This window comes from Ambystoma mexicanum, chromosome 7p, assembly GCF_040938575.1.
Source record: "Ambystoma mexicanum isolate Mex_15411 chromosome 7p, UKY_AmexF1_1, whole genome shotgun sequence".
Classification (NCBI taxonomy): Eukaryota; Metazoa; Chordata; class Amphibia; order Caudata; family Ambystomatidae; genus Ambystoma; species Ambystoma mexicanum.
In genome coordinates, this window is record NC_090939.1 from 144,511,951 (window position 1) to 144,535,263 (window position 23,313).

The following is a 23,313-nucleotide window of genomic DNA, read 5'->3' on the forward strand; positions in this document are numbered from 1 at the left end:
ACGAACATTCCTCAGACGAGTGCTTAAATATGGACAGCGCCTCCAGGTAACCCTTAATGGTACCTACTGGCAGGCCCTTGTTGGCTAAAGAAAGCAAAAAAGACAAAACCAAAGGAATGGAATATTGGAAAGGATCCACATTATGTACCCTGCACCAGTCGCAGAACTTCTTCCAATGGCAACGGTACAGGGATTTCGTTGCAGGCCTTCTGGCCGAAAGCAACACCTCCATCACGTCTTCAGGGAGGTCCCAATCCTTATATCTCAGCCTTTCAGATACCAAGGCATGAAGGCTGGGAGACTTGACCTCTGGATGGAGAACTCAACCCCCCTCCCGTGAGAGCAGATCGTCTCGGTGTTGGGGAGAATTCTCATTCTATGGCTAATTTCCCTTACCTATAGAGTCCCCCAGCAGCCTTGCTGGATTTGAAGGGTTTGTGATTTCTCCTGCAAAGAGTGAGACTTTTTTCCCCACTCTTAGGCATTTTTGCTTTGTGTGTTCTAGGCTATTTTTGTGTTTAATGTCTATGGGGTTTTCTCACCTCCATAGGAACCATCTTTATTCACAAGTGTTACACTGCACCCTCCGTGCAGTGACAAAGGGGTGTTGTAGCGACCCCCAAACATAGACTCCATACCCTCGGACTGACTACTGTCTCCCAGGGCATGTAAAGTCCCCATTGACTTTACTAGTCAATTTGTATGAACTAAACCAGTACAACCGATCTTACTATGGAGGTACTGGAAAGGGTTAATAGTTTTTCCCCTATGTTCATTTTCGAGAGGGTACGGTACAGTCCCTCTCTCAAAAGTTTCTGGCTGGTGGCAGTGGTTAGTACCTTAAATATTCGACTGCAAATATTTTCCTACGGGATTTTCCTATTGTTCGAGGCTACTACATTTTCTGACAGCCTCTAACATACCGCCGGTGTATTTTAATATTAACTTGACTCCGGTAGGTTTTATTTGCCAGAACTTTAATATAACTTCTTTGTCGTGTCTTTCTCTAAACTCCTAACCCAGGTCGGGGATCCTTTGTTTGTCCTTTTGGTGGGCTTCTGCTAAGAAGCCCTCCTTTCGGCGCCACTGAGTCTGGGGTGGGTCCATTGTGTGGGAGGGGGAGTAGGACCCCTGGACAGGGTTGCCTCAGCAACCCATGTCGCACTCTATCCTGATAAGCTGGAGGGTCTCCCGCCAAGGTGACCACTCCACAGTGTAAGTGACAGCTAGGCTGTATGAATGGGGATCTGTTTGCATAAAAGCAGGGTCCTGAGGACTGGAAGAGCAAGACGTCGCCACTGGAACTAAGAGGCCGAAGAGGAGAGAAGCCAAAGACATCTGCAACGACTGAACCACCGGTGAAGCCCTGCTGCAGCGTCTCGCCCCTTTCCTCCACACAACGAGAGAAGATCTTCATCTGAAAGAGCCTTCTTCCCTTGAGCTGGTGGGGCCAACCAGTTTGCCAATCGCCTTCCCGGACCTGCCTTGGTCGAATCGCCAGTACCCTGTACTCGGAGGCTGGATAGCCAGGCACCAGTCCACCCGGACCGCGATTTAAAGGAGCGTACCTTTTATTTGTCGGGATGCACCGCGGCTGGTTTCATCCCTGGGTAGTGCAGTAACTCTAACCTTCCTCCACGACTAGAGCCTCTCTTCCTCTGCTGGATCCCCCGAACTGCAGGAACTACCAGGAACAACCGCCACCGCAGGAGCCACTTCTTCATTTTAAAGGTACATTGTTCCACCAGGCCGCCCTTTCTGCGTGGTAGAGCTAAAGGTGTTTTAAATCCTTTACTTATCTGTTGGGTTGGCCGCCCCTCTCTCTCAACATTGTCTTTCACCTTCTGCATCCACCTTTTCAAAATCGTTAACCAAAGACTTGACTGCAGCTACAAGAACATTTTGCTCCTGTGCCCTTGCCCTGTACCACTGACTCTGGCACAGGCCTACTGACTATGGCTAAATTTGTTAGAACTGCCTTCTCTAGATTGCTTCTCAACTAGAACTGTGTTGGTGCACCTACCTCTTATAACCATCCTTTTTCCCCACTTTTAAACCTTGTGAAGTGCCATTTTGCTCAGTTTTCATTAAAGTATTTTCTATACTGATGTACTGCCTTGCTTAATCTGGTTCACAAACTTAAGGGAAGTGTTGCTAGGGTGTGTAAGAAGATATTTCTGTATAACTTGTGCTTTCCCTCCCTTGTGAGAAATTGCTAAAGTGCCATTTGTGTGTGGTTTTCACTGCCATTTTTCTCAGTTTTCACTCTTGCTCAAACTTGTCTACAATTTAACTAGGGAGTTGTGTATACTTTCTTTGACTGAATTTAACTTGCTTAAGAACTGTGATAGATGTGTTTAACTAGAAGTGTATAAAATAAATATATATATACTTTTTACTACAAAGCTTTGATCAGTGTTTCCTTGTTCCATAGCACTGAAGGCCTATTGTGTAAACCCTGAATACTGCTCATCTCCCCCTTGAGATCAGGCTGACTGCTCAGCCACAGCTATCAACTAAATCTTTGTGGTACAGACTGATACCAAAGGGGATTTATTGCTCTCACCTGTAGTCCTAATCTTCTGTGGTGCTCCCTAAGGGAACTGCACAGGATTCTGCCTAACACTCAGTAGGGAAGACGACGTGGAGGGCAGATGGACATGTCTAGAAGGTCCGGGTACCACGCTCTCCTGGCCCATGCCGGAGCAATGAGGATTAACCCGAGAACCGAACCTCTGCAACACCTGCGGAATGACAGGGACTGGAGGGAACGCGTACAGCAGTGGCAAGGACCACTCCACTACATGCGCGTCCCCCAAAGCTCCTCTTGGAGGAAATTCCCGCGAGCAGAATCTTTCGCACTTCCGGTTGACACTGGTGGCGAACAGATCCACTTGTGGTGTTCCCCAAAGGGCGAAGATCTCCAAAAGAACTTCCTGTGCCAGCTCCCACTCGTGAGAGACCGTGCTCTGTCTGCTCAGAGCGTCCGCCGCCGCGTTTTCGTCTCCGGCCAGATGAACTGACGAGAACAAAATTTCCTGCTGGATGGTCTAGAATCAGAGCTGCATCACCTCCCTGCACAGTGGGAGTGACCCTGCCCCCCTTTTTGTTGAGATAGTGGATGGCCACTGCGTTGTCCGTCATAATCAGGACATTCTTCCCCCATACAGACAGCAGAAAAGCCTTCAGGGCTAGCCTGACAGCCCGCAGCTCTAACAGATTGATGTGGAGTCTGGACTCCGACGGAGACCAACGGCCGCTAGCTGTCAACTCGTTGGCATGAGCTCCCCAACCCGTGAGGGATGCGTCCGTCACGATCGTCACCTCCGGCCATGGTTGCCAAAACAGAGTCCCTTTGAACAGATTTCCTTCAACGGCCCACCACAGAAGGTCCTGGGCGCCCGAGTGCGGAATCTGAACGGGGTCCAACATCCTGCCGGAGAACTGCGACCACTGCATCTTGAATGCCCACCCGCAGAGATCTCATCCGCAACCTAGCCTCTGGCACCAGTAGAATGCAGGATGCCATGAGGCCGAGCAATTTCAAGAACTCGAACGCCGGGAGATTCTGGGCACATTGAAATTTGTCCAACATCTGCAGAATGTCGTGAACCTCACCTGGGGAGACGAACACTGCCCCAGGCATGTGTCTAGCACTGTCCCAATGTACTGGAGCTGCTGGGTAGGTGTCACATGAGACTTCTTTTAAGTTGAGGGAGAAGCCCGGCTTGTGAAGGGAGTGGCAGGTGACGTACAGATGATCCAGGACTTGCTTGGGAGAGCAACCAATCATCCAGGTAGGGGTAGCCGTGAATCCCCCCCTTTCCTGAGATGCACTGCCACCACCACCATGAGCTTGGTGAAGACCCTCGGGGCGGAGGTCAATCTGAACTGCAGGAACCAAAACTGAAAATGCGAGTCGCCAACCGCAAACCTCAAGTACTTCCTGTGCTTGGGATGAATCGGCACATGAAAGTAAGCATCCTTGAGGTCGAGAGACACCAACCAATCCTGAAGTTGAAGGGCCTGTAGGACTTGAGAGTAACCATCTTGAACTTGTCCTTCCTGAGGAGCTTGTTCAAACCACGCAAGTCCATGATGGGTCTCAATCCCCAGTCTTTTTTAAGCATCAAAAAATATGGGGAATACCATCCCTTGTTCCTCTCCACTACAGGCACCAGTTCTATGGCGCCTTTCTACAGCAGGGATTTGATTTCCTGCGCAAGGAGCGGATCTGGACTCTTCAAAGAGAGCTTCCCCAGTGGATTGTTGTGAGGCATCTGCCAGAAAGGAAGACAGTAGCTGTGGGCTATGATCTCCAGAACCCACACATCTGCAGTAATGGCATGCCATTCTACAAGATGCAGCGCCAGCCTTCCCCCAACCGGCGAACCATGGGACATGGCCTCATGACTGAGCGGAAGCGGCTGCGGCAGTGGCTGAGGGCAAAGAGGCAACTGCCCGAGTGGCTTTGGCTCCTCGAGTACCTTGTTTTCCACCTCTGGTACTCCTACGTTGGCCTCTTTGACTGGCAGCCCCCCTCGATCTACTAAAGGAAGAGTAGTATCTAAAGGAACCTCCCCTCCATTGCTGTCCCCTAGGACGAAAAGGCAGAGGTTGATGTACTGCAGCGCTCAACGACTTCGCTGCAGCTTTGGAGGTCTGCAACCTCTCAAGGCTCTCGTCAGCCTTGCTGCCAAAAAGATGGACACCATCAAAGGGCATTGTTGAGACTGTACATCAGGAGCAAACCCTGACTTCCGCATCCACACAAACCTGCGCATCACTGTGCTCGCTGCCATGGACCGGCTGACACAGTCTGCCACGTCCAGACCCGACTGAACGGATTCACACATGAATATGTTCAGCCGCCAAAGATACACAATTCCACAGAGTGTACGTCAATCTTGCAAGGGCACAAACGGAGTTGGCTGCTTTCAAAGCCATACCCCCAGAAGAAAATCCCTTCTTCGCCCAACCGTCAAAGCGTTTGTCATCCCTATCAGGAGGGATTGTAGGGTACACCGCCTGCTTTGCTGGGGCCGTAGCCACCTGTACCACCAAACTCTCCAGAGTGGGGTGCGTGGACAAGTAGCAGGGGTCGCCACTGGCTGGATGGTATTTTTTCAGTAATTACGTATTTACTGCCGGAAGACTCTCCGGAGCAGTCCAAGCCGCTGCCACCCTTCTTTGTAAGGCCATATGAAATGGCAACACGGGGTCAGTGGGTGGACCTTGGTCAAGGATATCTGTCAGGTCATCCTGCAGAAAATCCACAGGTGGAGCACACCACCCCAGATACTCTGTCACCCTCGACATGAGTCGCCTGTACGAGGAGTCAGCATGCGTACCAGGCTCAGACCTGCCAAACTCAACCTCCGGGGAGCTATCAAGACCACTTGCGTCATGTAAAGATTGACGAAGGTCTTCCAATTGGCTATGACCAGACAACCGTCATCAGGAACCTCACGAGGCACCTCAGCCTCAGACCCTTCCTCAACCTCTGGAATGTACTCCAAGGGTTGGACGAAGTCCACCCTGGGAGGAGGAACAGAGTATGGGTCGAGTATAGGCCGCACAGACTTGCTGAGCGTCTTCCTAGGAGCTTCCACAGCTCTCCGGGGTACCTCCGGTAAATATTCTTCAAAAGGCGTTGAGGGCGTCTACGTCGACCGAGGCGCCGCCGATGACAGCAGCTTTGATGGCGTCGATGGCTTCCTCGGAGCCGGAGCCTTGAGAAATTCCCTCGACGGACATGGCGCCGACGGAACAGAGCCCTGCGACTCAAAAATCAACATCATCTCCTTACGGAAGGTGTCCCGCCAGAGATGAATGCAGATGAGGACGGGGAAGGCGACTGAGCACGGTGCTTCCGTGCATGCCTCAAAGAGGCCGAGGAAAGGCGGGACCCACTCCTGGAACGAGACCCCCCTGGACTTACGCCAACGCGGAGAGTCGCCCCTCGAATCGTCGGTCAAGAGTCCAGCGGACTTTGATTTACGGGGTTTGGAAACCCTACCCGCCGACAGCTTCTTCCGCTCCCGCAAGGCCATCGATGTCAAAGACTGGCATTCGTCGCAGTCATCCGTGGCGTGGCTTTCACCGAGGCACCAAAGGCAGACGTTGTGCAGGTCCGTCAGAGACAGTGCAGTCCCAACACTTCTTGAAGCCCGACTTCAGGATAGCAGAAGACGAAGACATATTTTCATTTAACACAGCGATATTCGAAGAACCGATGCACAAGAGAAGCGAGGCGTGCCGAGATTTCGAAGCAAACACATCCGTTTTTTCTGCGAAACTGAGAATACGGGCATCGTGCGTCCTACATATAACATCTGGTGACGTCGGAGGAGGTCCTCGAGGGAGCATATGGACGTCATCGACGCAGGACGCCGAAAAAGTTTTCCGAAGCAGCACAGCTGTGGTAATCAATGTCAAAGATGTGGAATATGTCGGAGGACACAATCCCCTCGAAAGAGAACATCCCCTCACAAACCAAGAATGTGCTACCACTGGCCCCAAACCTTCCCCCGCCCAATTTTGTAGAACGTGATGTTCACCCACCTGGGAGGTCTACTGGCGTTGGTTCCAAGACAGCAAGGAAGGGGGAGGTCAATATCGTTGTTGGAGGCCAAAAGGTTGGTTTTGAAAGGGGGAGACAGCTACAAAGTTTGAAAGCCAGTGTCAAACGTGCAGCCACCAGTTTGCAACTCATCTAACAAGGCAGTAAAAAGGCAAAATCTGCAAGAATAGGGGTTACTGAATGGAGCGTACTTTGGGATTTAAGATGAAGGAAGTAAGCATGGTGAGAAGTACAGGGGGGCCCTGGATGGGAGGCATTTCTGCAAAAAGAGATTTTGGAAGCCTGACCATTTGCACATTTTGTAAACAATGCCTTGAATAAATCAACTTCACTTGCTTAAGTGCTTCAAGCATCGGTTCTGGGGTTTAGATCAAAGCGGTTGGTGCACAGGTGAAGTGGCACATGGAATCTGTATTTATTTACTTTTATTTTTATTTTCTAGTTTAGTAGCAGGCACGATTATCGACAGACTGCCTTGGTGTGCAAAACTAAGGATAGAACTAAGGTCATACATGCCTGGAACAGCCTATGTTAAGAAGTTGTGCTTTGCAAGCCCCCGTTACATTACAATGCATACAAGAAGTGTGAGTTTGATTCCCCTGCAATGGAGATTTAAATAAACGTGAGGCTCACAAAGAGGGCAAACCCGTGCAAGGTTTTTCCTAGCCTTAATAGGACCAGGGTTGCCAACTGCTCCTTATCAGGGTTCCCTTCATCCAGTCCAGGCGTTTTAACCAACAGCACATTGTATGTTGGAATTGGTAGCTCAATTTTCCTCTTATAACTAAAATCCTACAGTTTCCAGCATACATACCATACTGCTGGTTAAAAATCCAAGACTGGATAAAGACAACTCTGGTAACATGGAAAGATGGCAACCTTGCAGGCTACCTCAGCAATCCAATTCTACAATTTGCACTACTGATAGTAAACCATATATGTTTGTATAACGAATACCTTCATGATCTGCTCTCTGTCCCACTGAATAACTGCTCGCAGAGGGGGGTTTGACTGCTCACTGTCTTCTAGGGCACGGATGATGCTATCAGCAACTTGAGTTGGAGTCGGATCACCAGCCCTGAAAAGCAAAAGGTTGGTGATGATCTGCATGCCACTTTCCATAAACCAATATTTGTTTCACCTTGAAGATTTTTAAAGCATGAAATAGCAGTGAACTGCTTAAAAGCATTCAGGCGCAAAAGACAATGCATGCAAAATGAAGGAATTTCAAGGACATCACACTCGGAGGCCCTTAATACATGCGATTCAATAGAAATACAAGATAGTGTGGACCATGATGGCTCAGAAAGAAAATGAGAATGGGTTTCTGGTTAGATAATACAAGTACAGTAGGATGCATTCCTAGGAACCCTACAGTGAGGGGAATCGTGTCATGTGTAAGTTACAGGAAGATCAGAGTGCCTCAGTATGAGCTCGGGAATAACCATTAGCAAGGTTCTGGAGGTTTTGTAGCGGGTATGTTAAGCTAGTTTGAGGCAATAATCCCGCACAATGGAGGCAGTTCCTCCAAAAAAAACATTGTTGCTCTTCCAGGATTGGCTTCCAAAGGGTGGGATTGTCCTACTGTCACCTCTGAATACCCATCGTTTTCGCTCTTCTACCCATCCCCACTGTGCCTGAAGAAAACACCCTCTGTCCCCCCGCTCCAACACTGGCAAGATTTTCCTTCTGTTGGGGCGGGGGTGAGGGGGTGGTTCAGTCCCCCAAAACACCCCTTGGCACCACTCCTCCCCCGTTACAAACATGCCAACCCTCCCACACACACCTTTGCCTGCTCCCTTGTGCCAGTGTTTTACATCTTCTGGGCCACTTCCTGTTCTAGTATTAGGCCCTTTAGGTGGCATTTCCTGGGTTGTCTCTTAAAGGCAGACCAGGAAATGCAGTCTAGAGACGGAATACTGCTCTATTGCAAGGCATGTAAAATGCACCAAATCCCCACCGTAATGGTCTCAGAGTCCCTGGCTTGTTTGGTGGTTGGCGTATTGTTCTCTCGTTAAGCGTATCCAGACTTCAGTCTATTTAGGAAAAGGAGTGCAGAGAAAATAAGAGGATGGGGAAGCAGGTGAAATACCATAGACTTGGGAAAGGTTGATGTAGAAGGGGAAAATAAGTGTTTTGTCATAACTTCGGTGTGTGTGGGTCCAATCATGGGGACCATAGATCAGTATCGTACAATGGATGGTATGTTCTCAGCCTACCTGGCATGCAACCGATGGTCTATGTGAAGCACTATGTAGTAGGTAATAGGTAGTTAATAACATGTGCTTTACATTTTTCCATGGGGCAAACTCTGGAATAGTAATTCAGGACTGCTAAATCCGAAATCCTGATGGGGCCCCGTCTAGATTAGACTGCGTGAAAGGACAATGCAAAAGTGTAGAACAGACTGCTATGGATCTCAGGGCGCATTCCAGGTTATGTTGTGAGCCTGGACTGGAGGAGGAACAGTCTGATACACTGTTAGTATATTGTCTGAGAGTGCAGTCGCTGCACCACCCAGTGTTCCTTTGCAGAGGGTTGCAGTTGCTGCATAACTGTCCAACACAAGCCCATGAGCTTGGCAGGGGAGCCGAAGAACTTTTGCAGTCAACAAATGTTAGCAGTTTTTGAAGGAGGTATGGTGAAAACACTAGAGAGTCAAAGCCGATGCTCCTTTTTAACATTGTGTAACAAACGGTTTCCTCACTAATGACTGAGGTGCATTAGTACCCTTACATTACTTTGAAGCTCCTGGGCCAGTGTGCAGTTTGTCCTTTGGTATTAGTACGGCTGATCAGAGTCACCAGACCACAAATAAGGCTACACATGAACCGAAAACTCTCCCAAGAGTAGCAAGCATGGGATGACATTCTGCATTCAAGAGAAATAAACTGGATAAAAGTTCAAAAGCTTCGTTTTCTTTGCATCCAAATATTCCCCACCCTCCACCATTAAGACATTGCTTTTCTCTGACAAAGTCCACAGTGCTCACATTTATTAATAACAGCCTCTGTAGTGATGACCAGCACCAAGAATCGATCCAGTTATGCAGTGTGTGCTATACAAGTCTCCCCAGAGACAAAATGACTAAAAAGCCTACTTTGCCACACACTAGTGGTAAACCAGCAGTGGTCCTAATCATGCCAAGCCCAACAGGTTTACCTCCTTCACCTCTTTTGGTAATACAGGCTGAGGACAGGCTATGCTTTTCAGGAGGGGTCGGAGATGATGCAAACAATAGTATGGAGGGCACCTCAATGAGCATGTCCAACCAAGGTTCTGAAAAATAGGAACTTCAAATGAAAACAAACAGTGCATACAACTAATTAAAAACACTGAACACCCAATGCTGTAAAGGAACACAGAAAGCAGACCGAGAATAAAGGGGCACTATGGGTGAAGGCAAGGGTTCAGGCAAATGATATGAGCAACAAATGTTAAAGGATAGGTCTTTTAAAGTCTAAAGTGCAGTGTTTGTCGTTTGGGCTCAACAGGGTTGAGCTAGGCTTCTAGGTGCTTTACTTCAGTTGAGCCAGTACTTTCCCAATGGCGAGTCAGCGTCAAATCGGTTCAAGGAGCTGGCTCCCAGTGGATTTGCTGCACAAGACAAGCTCTTCCAGAAGGTTGGAACTGTGCAGACTTAAGCCGATGATCGGGTCAAGACAAGGTGGTCTACTCCAATAAGTCTAGTCAGCATCCAGACGACCTGATGCACACTTAAGCAGTTCAAGGTTTTGGAGAGTGCCAAAAGCAGCACTGCAGGTCCTTTAAAGCTTGGAAGTGAGTTGATTGAGGCTGATTCGGCTCGAAGAGGTCCTGAAGTGGTAAACAGGGTTCTGAGCTGCTTCTCGACTTCTAGGTTGCTGGAAGGCCTACTCCAGGGTGAGTGTTTTTTATCTGCACTTCCACTCCTGCAAGATGGTCCATCTCCAGTGATCGGGATACTGGTTCAAGTGCACAAGCAGTAGAGAGGCATTGCTCCAACAGTGTTACCCCAAATTTACTCGAGGTAGGTAGGGATAACAGCTTTCCTCGTCCATGGAAACTTCTGTCTTCACCTCTATGGCAGAGGACTTTGGAATTGACTGTATGCCCACCAGAGTTTCAGATGAATCCTTGTCTTTAAGTCCAAAGATGTATTAACTAAGGACAGCCCCTCCCATGCCCCTGGTGGAAAAAGCAACATGCTACGGTGGATTGGTAAAAAGCAGCCTGTTGTCAGGTGACCAATCCAGGCAGCTATAACATGTGCCCTTTGCCTTCTGATGTGATACCCAGAGTTCTTTGCCTGCAGACGTGAGGAAGGGTAGGAAGCCTTGGGAGACCTAGCAGAATTCAAGATGGAAACCCTCTCTCGGCCTAAACCTCTCATCTGGGCTAATCGAACTCTGTCCCTCCCCCTTCCTATGTCTGTCTACTTCAAAGGCACTCCAGAAATCACTACCCTGGTCTGAGAGTATCTTTGTTAAATAAGGACTGTCTTTAAAACAGCAGTTCCCAAGGAAGGGTTCCTGTGTTCTGGAGGAAGGTGTCAGCCTTTCTCGGGAGAAAGGCAAGTAGCTTCCTGGGCAGCGTCCCAAACGGTTGTTTTGGAGACACCTAGGCCAGATAGCTGATGCACACTAGCCATGTCAGGACTTAAGCACCGCTTACCAAGCAGACACTAACGCAACACCAAAATGCCATCACTGAATAATTGTGTGATCCCAGTCACCGCTGTTAGAATGAATTTCTGAACTTTGCTCTGGTGAACTTTTGTTCAGGAGGCCACCCTAGTTTAGTGAAACAAGGAACACTTCTGCGAAGTTCGCAAAGACAATTCAAGGTAGCTTGGAGAACAGTCAAGGCGACGTCTCAGAAGTAGTGGGGGTGATCTGAGGTCTTGGGTGAGCACACACAGTAAGAAACAAGAATTACTCTTAGACAGTAGTATATCAAGCACATACAATGTATTAGGCCTTTAACAAACACAAGTGAATAAGGATGAACACAGTAGTAGGACTACTTAAACACACTATATAAAACATAGGTACAATCACTTTTCAGTCAATGCGGTAATATACGGATTACCACCAAAACCTGTAAGGATGGAAAGCACACAAACTTTAACACAATGGCCAACTCCAGAAATGGGTATCCCCAACTTAAGAAGTCCAGCCCTACAAAGATTGGAGCCTTGTGCTCAATGTTATGTTCATGCGTAAAAGCTCTTGTCGATGAGTAAAGCTCAAAAGGGGCAAACTTCAATGGGAAGCAAAAGTTAGAATAGGAAACTGGAGTGTGAAGAATTTGGTTCCAAGAGTCAGAGGCGGGTCTGCTACGGAGAACAAAGCTGTCCCCAACTTTCGGATGACCATAGGAAGCAAGAGCCAACCAAGTCAAGAACAGGAGCACAGGGGATCCTTCGTGCGTAAAAGGATATGGATGAACTAGGGGCGACGGTAAGTGGTATGATTACTCACCACCCTTAAGCTCACTCCAGGCTCAAACTTGGCAGGTTTGAAGGTTGCCTGGACTACGAAATGCCCTCATTGGTTATGCTTCAAAGTGCACAGATTCTGCGGATGCAGGTCTGATTTACATCAGGAACTGTACCTATTGTCTCGAAAGCAAGACAAAGAAAACACAAATGCAGCTGGTCTCAGGACATTTGAAGAAATGTGGGAAAGTATCCAGCAGCAACCGCCACTGTCGCACAGTGACGCACGAGCACCCAAGTATCGTTGACTAACGCACCCTTCTCTCTTGCGGCCCAAAGCAGTAGGGATGAGATTTGGCAAGAAGGTGTAGCAACACTCAATGTAGCAACACTCCAGCACCGGTGCCGAGGGGTAAGTGAGTCCACTGGAGGGCCCAGGGACATTTCCGAGAAGGCTTGTTTGCAGGGCACCAAGGAGACATTGAGAGTGATTGGTCCCACCACTCAAAAGGGTTGAAGCACCTTCCCAGGTCTTCGGAGATCAAGTACAACGCAGGGCTCTACCAGGACAACAGAGGGCTCAGGTTGCCAAACCTTCTCTGCGCAGTTCCAGACAGTCTTTGGATTTGCTTCGGTTCTCAGGATACTTGGCTCAGAGTAGATGTCGATTTGAACCTCAGGGTGATCCGAGGGTCTGCACTCAGAGCCCCTCCTCACATCCTAAAGTCCAGTGAGTGTTTGCACCCCAGCTGGCCAATGAGGGGATTTGCCCCAATCATGCAAGCTAGCAGTGGTCCAATCAGGGGTCACTGCAGCTCTCATGCACACCAGACATCCTGGCACCACTGGTGTTGATTGGGACCAGACAGTCGCAGCCCACTTCCTGGGTACCCACACACATGACATGCATTAGCCCTCAAAAAGCACTGGCTTTCACAGGTGTATGCATGCTCAAATAAGGACTCCCCGGGCCACAAAGAGCAAGGAGAAGGCCAAAGGACAAACTGGCCAAAGGAGAAGACAAAAGACCTCCTGGCACGGCCATGACTGACACTAGCCACAGTCATGAGCCAAACGCGGTAAGTGCGTTATGGCTCGGTAAAAGTTTATAAAAATACACAAAAAGCTTCTGCTGCATACAGTCTACTCCGAGGCACATTCTCCAGTTACCAAAACATCTTTAAGGGAGGTCTACGGCCCGGAAACACAAGGACCCAAGCGCACGGTATAGTAATGTACTTTGCACAATGAAATACAGTTGCCAAAAGTGGCAATGTTTCCCAGTACTAAGAACGATAAGCGAAGCCCAGTGGCGAGCAGCTGAAGGCTGTGATTCACTGGCAGAATGTCAGGTCAGGAGGCTGAAACAAAAAGCAAAAGGTTGGGAGGTCCACAAATATAGAGGTTAAACAGCAGTAAGTGAAAATTACCTAACTACTAAGAGTTGACAGACCAGACGCTAAAGGCGGCGGTATATCCATTATCCACAAATCTAACCTATCAGACTCACTACTACCCCATTGTTCCACTCCTGTGAGACTCTCACAGCCAAACTTCACCTTTCTAGCAACCGCACCCTCACCATCTATGCGATCTAAAGACCACCTGGACCGTTGGGTTCGTTTGAGGAGGATTTAAATAGTATCCTGACCAATAATACCAATGACCATGCGCAAATTCTGCTGCTGGGAGATTGTAATCTGGGTTTTAACGACAGCAATGATAAATATGCCCCAGCTGTTGCCTCTCTACTGAAGGATTATGGGCTGACACAAAGTCTATCTCTACACATGCTAAAGGAAGTACCCTAGATTGGGTTGCCGACCTGAATTGTAACATTAGCATTACTAATATAACTCCCCAATCGTGGACTGACCACCATTTAATCACCTTCTCTGCCTGACTTGACCTCATCCGTCCTAAACCGATAGTTATGGTACCGCCACTCCCTACCAGGAGGAAAAAAAGACATTACTGTGGGAAATTTACTACCACATCTTCTCCCTACTCTTGACAATCCAGTTAACAATACGGACCCCACCGTACTTGTGGAAGTTTTCAACAGCGCTATGACAAATGCACTTGACGCCATCGCCTCGCACAGAACTCGCAAAGGCAGACAGACCTCTCACCTGAATAATTGGTTCACACTGCAACTGAAAGAACTAAGGATTCAAAAAAGAAAGTTGCAATCAATTTGGCGCCATTCACCTACCGAGGAGAATAAAATTAAGCTAATTATTCCAAACTGTACAAAAAGGAAATTATCAGTACTAAAAAGAACACTTTCAACGATAGAATATCTAAGGCTAAATCAGACTAAGGAATTATTCTCTATCCTTCGCGAAATGGAATCACCTATACCGCAGGTTGACAATACTCCCAAAGATGAGCCCTGGTGTACCATCATAGAGAATGCCCTTTCCGATAAAATTAGCTCTCTCCAAATTAAAATTGCAAAAAAGAAAGCTTCCCTGCTCCTACAGGATGAATCTTCACCCCAGCAGCAACCACCTCTAAACTAACTCCTCACTACCATTCAGCTTTAGAAAAACATCCATTGTCGAGAAAAATGTATACGTTCACTCAAACCTTCCAATTGCAAAGGAGACAACTGTCCAGCCCTAATTATAAAGGATGCAGCTAGAGACTTAGCCCCCTTCATCTCGAAGCTTATAAACGCATCCTTTAAGACGAATCTTGTGCCCGAGAACCTCGAACAATCTTGGGTGCTACCTATGCTCAAAAAATAAACCTTAGACCCATCCATCCCAACTAACTATAGACCTATTACCACAGTCCCCTTCCTACTTAAAATTATTGACAGAGTAGCCTACCTACAAACTCAGGACTACCTAGAAACTAATAATTTACTAAGCTCACGCCAGTCTGGCTTCCGCCCCCTTCATGGCACAGAAACAGCCTTGATCGACCTCAAGACCCAAATTGACGAGCTGAAAGACAATGGTAAACCAGCTATGCTACTCCTCCTTGACCTATCGGCAGCCTTTGACCCGGTGGATCATGCAGTCTTATGCAATCATTTTAGGTCAGCTGCCCATTTCTCAAGTGATGCCATAACCTGGGTGCAATCCTTCTTTGTGAATCATACAATGAGAGTCTTCTCCCCTCTAGAAGCTGCTGACCCCATACACGTCTCTTGCGGCGTCCCTCAAGGATCATGTGCATCTCCTTCGATGTACAATATCTTTACTAAGCCCTTGTTTGACAAGTTGGACAGATTGGGTGTCACCTATACCAACTACGCTGATGACACTCAAATCCTCATCCACCTTTCGGGCAACTTCCTGGAGGACTCGGCCTTAGTAAATAAGATACATCTCCTCATTCAGGCATGGATGGCATCCCACGTCCTCTGCCTGAATGACGATAAAACTGAGTTACTGATCTTAGGCTCAGAGACGGCCATAAAAAAAAACGTAACCCTAGTTACGCATCATTCAACATCGACAATGTAATGATGCTTGCTGTTAAAACCCTTGGTTTCTATCTTGACTCGGCACTCACCTTCAAGAAGCAAATTAACTCTCTAGTTTCTTCTACAGCTTATACCTGCAAACTGATCCGAGCCTGCAGACCATTCCTTTCTGAGACTAGCTGCATCACACTAGCCAATACACTTATTCTATCCAGACTGGATTATTGCAATGCTTTATATGCGGGATCTAATAAGTACATTATTTTTTTGTTTGTTGGATAAAACATTTATTGTTTTTCATAACATAGTCAAAACAACCACAAAACGAGAAAATAAAAAGTGAAAAATAAAAGCATTTGAGGTCCAGCATTTCCAATCATAAGTTAGCATTAATATTAGTATCACCAGCACCAAGATCATTTCCCTTGACCTTCTGTATATCTATTCATGTCATCATCACCATTGTCCGTGGCCATTAAGGCCCACCCTCCTCCCATCTCCCCCATATTTTAGAAGCTTTGGTTGGACAGCCTCTTGCGTAATATATCCGACGTTCAATCATAGTGCATGTGTCCATGTCCATTACCCACTGTTCCATTGTCGGGGGCTCCGGCACTCCCCATTTTTGTGCAATATTGCGCTTCATTAGGCCCGCAGCTGTGTTTAAAAGCAGCTTTTCCCATTTATTAAGTTTGGTCTCATCTGGTACTCCCAGGACTAGGACCCTTGGGTCCAATTGTATAGTGCAAGGGAGTATCCTGGTCAGTTCAGCACAACAAGCGTCCCAGAAGGTGCGGATCCAGGGGCATGACCACAGGATATGAAAGAAGGTTCCCTCCTCCTCTCCACACCGGAGACAGTTTGGGTTTGTCTCCCTTTTCCAGCCGTACAATGTAGTTCTAGGGTAGTAGTTCAGGGGTGGCAAAGGATGCGATAGCGTTATAGAGGATAGATGTGCATTTGGTGATAAATTGCAGGCCTCCAAAATAATGCCCTCAGAGCAGCCTTAAACATCCCGAACAGAGAGCATATCTCTGCATTCAAAATTAAGGACAGAATTTGCCTTAAAACCTTCTCTCTCGCGTCCAAATGTCTTAATAATATAGCCGCTCCCTACCTCGTAGAAAGAGTAAACAAGTGAACGTCTGACCGACCCACGAGAATGTCTTATGCCTACACCCTGGAGGTTCCTAGATACAAACGGATCACAGCCAGCAGCTCTAGCTTTCCGGTTTTAGCTGCTCAATCCTGGAATGGATTCCCCCTAGATCTCAGAATTGACCAACCTTACTCCACATTCCGATGGAAACTCCTCACCTGGCTACGGACTAATGACGTCTAACCTGACCGCCCTTTCTGACCTGCTAACCTCCTCCGACCCTTCTTACCCTTTGCCCTACCCACTCTTGAATGACCTAAGGATCGCTATGCTGGCCACTGCCAACCGTATACTCTCTGGCATCCCTCTGCCTGTATTTTGGTTTTTCTATTGGGACCACTTGGTCACTGCTAATTTATGGTTACATTCTAGCTATCACTGTTTATAACTGCTCATTACACATTGTATGTACCTACCCAACTATGTAATTAAGTCTCCTATGTATTTTGTATGCTCTGTAACTAAGCTTCTTAAGTATCCTTGTACTGTTTGCGCCCAGCTACCTGAGGGTTTTGGCCTGCGCTACAAACAAACAAATAACAGCCACCATGTAATACCTAGTCATAGCTTATATTTATAGTTTAATGTGCAACCAAGCTGACTAGCTTAGACAATTGTTTTCAATTAGAGGTGCAGACGATTAAAAGAAATCCACCTCTGCCTGTTGAACGTTATGTTCCAGTACCTGTGAGGAATATGCATGTGATTTTTGAACCTTCCCTGCTCCTACTGCAGGGCAGTTGCTGGAGATGTCAAGAGACAGATTTTGGCCCTTTCATAAACAGAATTGCCTTCATCATTTTAAAACTGAAAATCAAAAAATCTAGGGCTTTCCCAGTATTGCAGATTACATTCCATCACAGTCCATCGCACTCTCTCCTCTTATCACTCAGCCACAGAAGAATGGAAAATAGAAATTAAAGTAAATAATAAAAAACATAGAACAGTGAATGTTGTTCAAAATATCCCAGAACACAAAAGAGAAACCAGTGTTAAAACATATTAATGAACAGACTGTTTTCTCAGTTATTCATCATTCTCACCAGACTATAGTGTTCGAGCCCCTGAAGTAAACGTTTTCAAAGAGAAAAAGAACACTAAGGGGTTCAGAAGTATGAGTCTGACACAGCCCTATTATAGTTATCATAACTTATTGAAACAAGGTGGGGTTGGAGAAATACCATACTAGCCCAAAAACGAAGAGTGTTTTACTTGCCTCAAAATCATAAACTAAGCAGTCAGTCAGGATGTCAAAGCAACAAGTCCATAGTCCAAACGTCGAAACCCTAAATCTGTTCCTTACACTCTATGCAAAACTGAATAAAAGGGTGTCCTCCTTGTTCCAGGGAAATTATCCTCTTCCCCTGGACAAAAAGGGTAATTCAGGATTTGGACGTTCTCCAAAGTTCGTGTCCAATTGGTGGTAAAATGTCTCATCCTTGTCGGAGGATATAGGTCCCAGTCTCTGGTTGGCAGGCCTGGCTCTCGGGTACTGCGATGAAGGTGGTGGTGTCTGGACACTTCTCCAGGCAGTGGTGGGTGCTTGACCCTTTCCTTGGGTTTTCACAATGTTGACTGAGGGAAATGTCTCCCTTCCCAAGACTTCTTTACAATGTTCCCAAGTACCAGGGGAAATGGCTCCTTTCCCCTGGTTACTATTTAACTTCAACTCCTTCATGATGCCCAGAAAATAGCTCCTTTATCTTGGCTTGCACAGTTTGAAAAAAAACACAAAGTTCTCAATGGTAGCCTTCGATAAACCCTTCCCAATGTATAGTTGACCTGGTTCACTGTCCTGTTTGGCGCTGTCACTTTCAAGAGTAATAGATCTGCCTATGACTTTATGGGGGCGGGTCCCAGACTTGCACGCTTGGTTTTTCTCCTCCTACTGTAATGGACTTGGTTTACTCTCCTGCCAAACGCCATGACACAATATGGCCTCATAGTAAAGGTTCGGTTTATTAACGAGGGGTCCCAAGCCCCATATTCTTGGCTTCTCGTTTCTCTGCATCTTTTGCAGCCTCTTTCAAGATCACCTCGAGTGTTCCCAACCAACTGCGTACCTGACTGTGTTCCGCAGTGGTTCGAGTCCTCATGCATGCTTCGGGTCATTTGGTATGCTGTCCAGTCTTATTTAAAATTTTCAGTTGCTCCCCGGCCTCCATATTTGTTCGGCAGTTGTCGCTTCAGCTTCCCAGGTTTGCCTTCTTGCAGTGGAACCAGGAGCCTTCTCTTGTCAGCTTCTCGAGCAGTCCTTCCACATCAAACCCACTCCACACTGTGCTGCTCCTGACTCTGTGCCCTGCTCTGCCATTCTCTCTCCTTGCCGGTACCGCCTCTCGCAACCCCTTCCCCATTGAGAGTTTCCTTGCCTCTCTGGGTCTCCCTCTGCTTTGTGGTGGCTCTGCCACGGGATCCTTTCTCCAACTGGCGTGGTGCTTCACTAACTGCCAGACTTCAGGGCTGCCAAGAGTATTCTTCCTTCAGTCAGTTAAGCTGTCTCGCCTTCAACCCTCCTTCCACCGGCTTACTCCTGTATATGCATCCCACTCCATCTGTTGCACCTCCAGGAACGGATTTTCTTTTGAGACAGCCTGGGTGCCATTTTCATGATTTGCTCCCTGGCTAGGCGTCCACCGGGAACTAGAATGCTTACTGCAGTTGGATGCATCGATCATCAGGCCTCCACTCCTCCTTCGTCTCTGTACCTTTTGGTCTACATGGACTACACCGCATGTGTTGGTTCTTCTGAGGGTTCCTCATTATTGTGGACAGCTTCTTCATCCCAGTACTTCCAGCATTAGATTTCAGTGAGGTATCGTTCTTCCCTCTCTCAGAAAATATATGAGACTTCCATAGATAGTGGCCTCTCAATAAGGAAGTGATGTGTGAGAGTCTACCTTGCAATAGTGCATGGGAGCCTGGGGGATTAAGTTACCATGCAGAGGGTAAAGGGGTGAGGGAAGTCAGGAAGGTACATACTGCATCTTTCCTGATTCGTCGTCCCCATCACACACAGGTTTTCCCTCCCCGTGATCCTCTCACATTATTCCACCCTAAGGGGGACTATCAGATTGTGGCTGCACTGCCCTGGCCACATGGAAAGGGCCCTCCCCTGCAGGAGATGGGCAACATCATACAAATTGTGTCAACATTATGGCAATAGGCACATCTCATACCATACCATGCGCTGCGCTAGACCCAAATGACCAGGGACTAAGATAATGGCAGTTATCCAAGGACAGACACTTGTACATATGTCAAGCATTCCCATAAAATTCTATCTACTTAAAATTATATGCCAGGTGAAGACCGCTTGGGGGCGCAGAGTGATGGCCGCCTTCCTCTCCCATGGAATATTGTCCAAATATGCCGGCGCCCTGTGCCCGAGTTGCCTGCCCCTGTGCTGAGGGGGTACCGGAGGCGGTCGGGGTGCAGATGGGAAGCACTGGGAACATGCAGCTGCCAGAGCTGTGAGCATTGCAGCGTGAAGCCTGACAGCGAGTTCTATACTCGCTCTGGCACTGGGAGAGAAGACACTGAATAGCCGGACCTCAAGAGCCCCCCCCCCACCCCAAGTAGGGCGCAGGGGGAAGCTGGGGGGGCCTGGAGACAGCAGTGGCCCTGGGATCTATGCCAGGCTGGGCTGGAGCTGCCCCTGCACCGCTGGCAGCCACGCTCTGAACGTAGTTGCCTGCTGAAGCCTGGCACGGTAGAGATAGAGCGGACCGCGTGGGGGTGGTGGTGCACGGCTAAAATCATAGCAGGCAGCCTGGGTGAAAACTTTTAAGGAACCAACCTCGCTGAACAAACAAGACATCCAGACGAGGGAAGCTTGTGACAGTATTCATCACGCAAGATTGAAATTGCCTTTCCCCCGGATGGGCCGCCTATCGGCAGAAACAGGTACAGGTGCACTGGGGTGAGTGCTCCTCATCCACGTGTCACGCCGCCTGAGTGAAAGGGTTGGCAGCCTCGTGGGGTGGTCAGCCATGTCCTGAAAGTGGCAAATGGGGAGAAAGACCCCCCCTAACACAATGGAGATAGGCTGAAGGATGACTCGGGCAAAGGCATCCTCCCACTGGGTGAATAACTAGCACAGGAGAAGCTGACTGGCCGGGCAGAGTCCCCTACGACCCGCAAGAGGCTATAGTTCTAGACACACAGCAGACATACCGGCCACAATAGTCTCAGAGGAGGGACCAGGGGTGGAGGTGACTCAGATAGGGGAGTGGTTCTGGAACGCTCAGGAAGGAGATACCTGGACATTTTAGGAAAGCAAAAGGGCTGGCGCCTGCGGCGGTAGCATCCAGCCAGCTACACAGCGAGTTTTGAAGGTGGCGCCTGGCTCTACTTGCTGTGCCTACGCTGCGGGGTAAAATTGGAGGAGCTTCCACGGTTAGGGACTCCAGTAGCCAGCAAGATGTCGAAGGGCGGGGTGAAGCCTAAAACGGGCACAGGGGACATCAAGCCACTACTGGGGATCCAGGGAAAAGAAAGAGGCTGGCCCTAAAGAAATTGTGGCAGAGAACCACTCACCCCCTCCAGGAAAAGCAATACCAACATCTGCGACTAAGGAAGACCTGATGGAAATGCTCTCCCTACTAATGCAAGATCTCACTAAGGAAATCTAGGACACAAAAGAGTCCATGCTGAGGACAGTAACTGACCTAACCTCCCATATGGTTGGGCTGGAGACGAGGGTAAATGAAGTAGAGGACACCTTATGCGAACACGCCTGCGACCAGGCGGAGCTCTCTAACAGAATCTTTGGCCTAGAGGAACAGATCGAAATGTTGTGGGCCAGGCAGGAGGACCTCGAAAATCGCTCTCGTAGAATTAACATTAGGATTCACGGAATACCGATGGAGGTCGCTGACCAGGATCTGGGGGGCTATGTGAAGGAACTGTTTCAGGCTTTGTTGGACCTTTCAGAAACTGCAGAGGTGGAAATAGATCTAACGCTCAGGGTCTACACTGCGCAACAACAGCGTTGGAACCTTCTGCCGGATGTGCTCTCCCGCATTCACTTCTTTCAGCACAAGGAACAGATCATGGCAGCGGCGAGGAGGCAAGAACTGGTCCAGTTATGTGGGAAGCAAGTAGCACTATTCCAGGACCTGGCGCAGAGGACACTGGCAAACAGGCGGAAACTACACGTGGTGACAGCTTGGCTGCAGGGGCAATGGATCAAATATCGATGGGGGTTCCCATGCAAGCTTCTCTTCGAATATAAAAACCAGAAATATGCGATTGGCTCAGAAGAGGAGGCAAGACCACTGATGAGTGGTTCACAGGAGGTCTTGGCCTCGAGAGAGGGGTCCCAAGGCCATGAAGAGACTATCTGGGACAAAGCCAGGAGGCTGAGGCAGAAGAAGCCCCTGGAGGTGACATCTAGCCCAGGCAAAGACTGGGGTGACTAACAATAATGAGAAGCCTCGGCCGGGGTGTGGGCTTGTAGCGAAGGTTGGGCCCTAGATCCACTGAAGAGGCGAGACCCACCGCTCCTCAAGACAAAGAGCCGGGCACATACACCAGTAGATGAAGGCCATGGTGCACGGGGGTTGACGTCGTCATGAAAGGAAAGGGTCTAATTCACTGTTATCCTATTTGACGAATGGCAGTCGCGTCAGCATGTAGGTGCATACATCTGCACAATTTGGGATGGGAGGGTTGTTCGAATGGTGTTTGTGGGGATTTGGTTCTTGGTTCACAGCTCTCTTTAGGACACACACATACAGAGTGATAGGTTCCCAGCCTGGCGATTTGGCTGAAGCAGTATTATCCCTCCATGTAGGGAAACGCACAGCAACAGGTATATAATACGAGAGTCAATCCGAGCATTAAATGCCTCACCCTAAATGTTGTGAGGCTTAAACTTGCTTATAAAGCGAAGAGCAATCATCCAGAGGCTCGCTTCCCTGGAGATAGATATCGCATTCATTGAGGAGACCCGTTTAATAAAAGGAAGGTGAAAAATGCCCGATTGGGAGGGGGTACACCAGGGTGTACTTTGCGTCAAGCGAGCAGAAGAAATGTGGGGTGGCTATCTTGGTCCGCAAGGGGTTACCATTGCGAGTAAGGGATGTCTTGAGGGACTCACAAGGGAGATATCTAATGGTTAAAGGGGACCTGGGGACTAGGAGGGTCACACTGGGAGCAATCTATTTCCCGAATGAAAAGCAAGGGAAGTGGATGGGCTTAGCGGGATTGTCCAGGATTTCATGGAAGGGGAGGTAAAACTGGGCAGGGACTTCAACTGAGTGGTGTCCCCAACATAAGATAAATCCTTGGCCCCGACCAAGTCAACTTTTACGCCATTACCACTTTATTGAGGTCACTATCACTGATGCAGTACATGGGGGCTTTTCCAGGTTGGATATGTTTTTGGTTTCTCCCACCCTTATACCGTCAGTCAGCACCATAGAGACCATGTCGAGGGCCCTTACGGATCACTCCCCGGTGGTACTGGTGCTAGACCTGGCAACTAGGGGCCCCCCAGCAAAAACGCTAGTGGAGGCTCAATGAATGTATTCTTGGGGACATGATAGCAAGATCAGCTATAGAAGATGCAATAACCCTTTACTTTCAAGAAAACAAGACAGAGGGGCAAGATATCCACACTGTGTGGGACGCAGGGAAGGCGGTATTAGGGGAGAGGGAGAGGGAGAGAGAGAGACTCATACCTTCAGCAGTAGCAAGAGGGCATTAAG

The 23,313-nt window shown here is 48.3% G+C and overlaps 1 protein-coding gene across 1 annotated transcript in view; it reads right to left on the reverse strand.

The window, feature by feature from the left end:
* Positions 1-23,313, reverse strand: part of LOC138525759 (uncharacterized) — an 815,930-nt gene that overhangs the window by 494,128 nt on the left and 298,489 nt on the right. Inside the window, exon 6 of the mRNA XM_069635930.1 lies at positions 7,541-7,661. Coding sequence (XP_069492031.1) covers positions 7,541-7,661 — 121 coding nt within the window. The remainder of the gene's footprint in view (positions 1-7,540; positions 7,662-23,313) is intronic.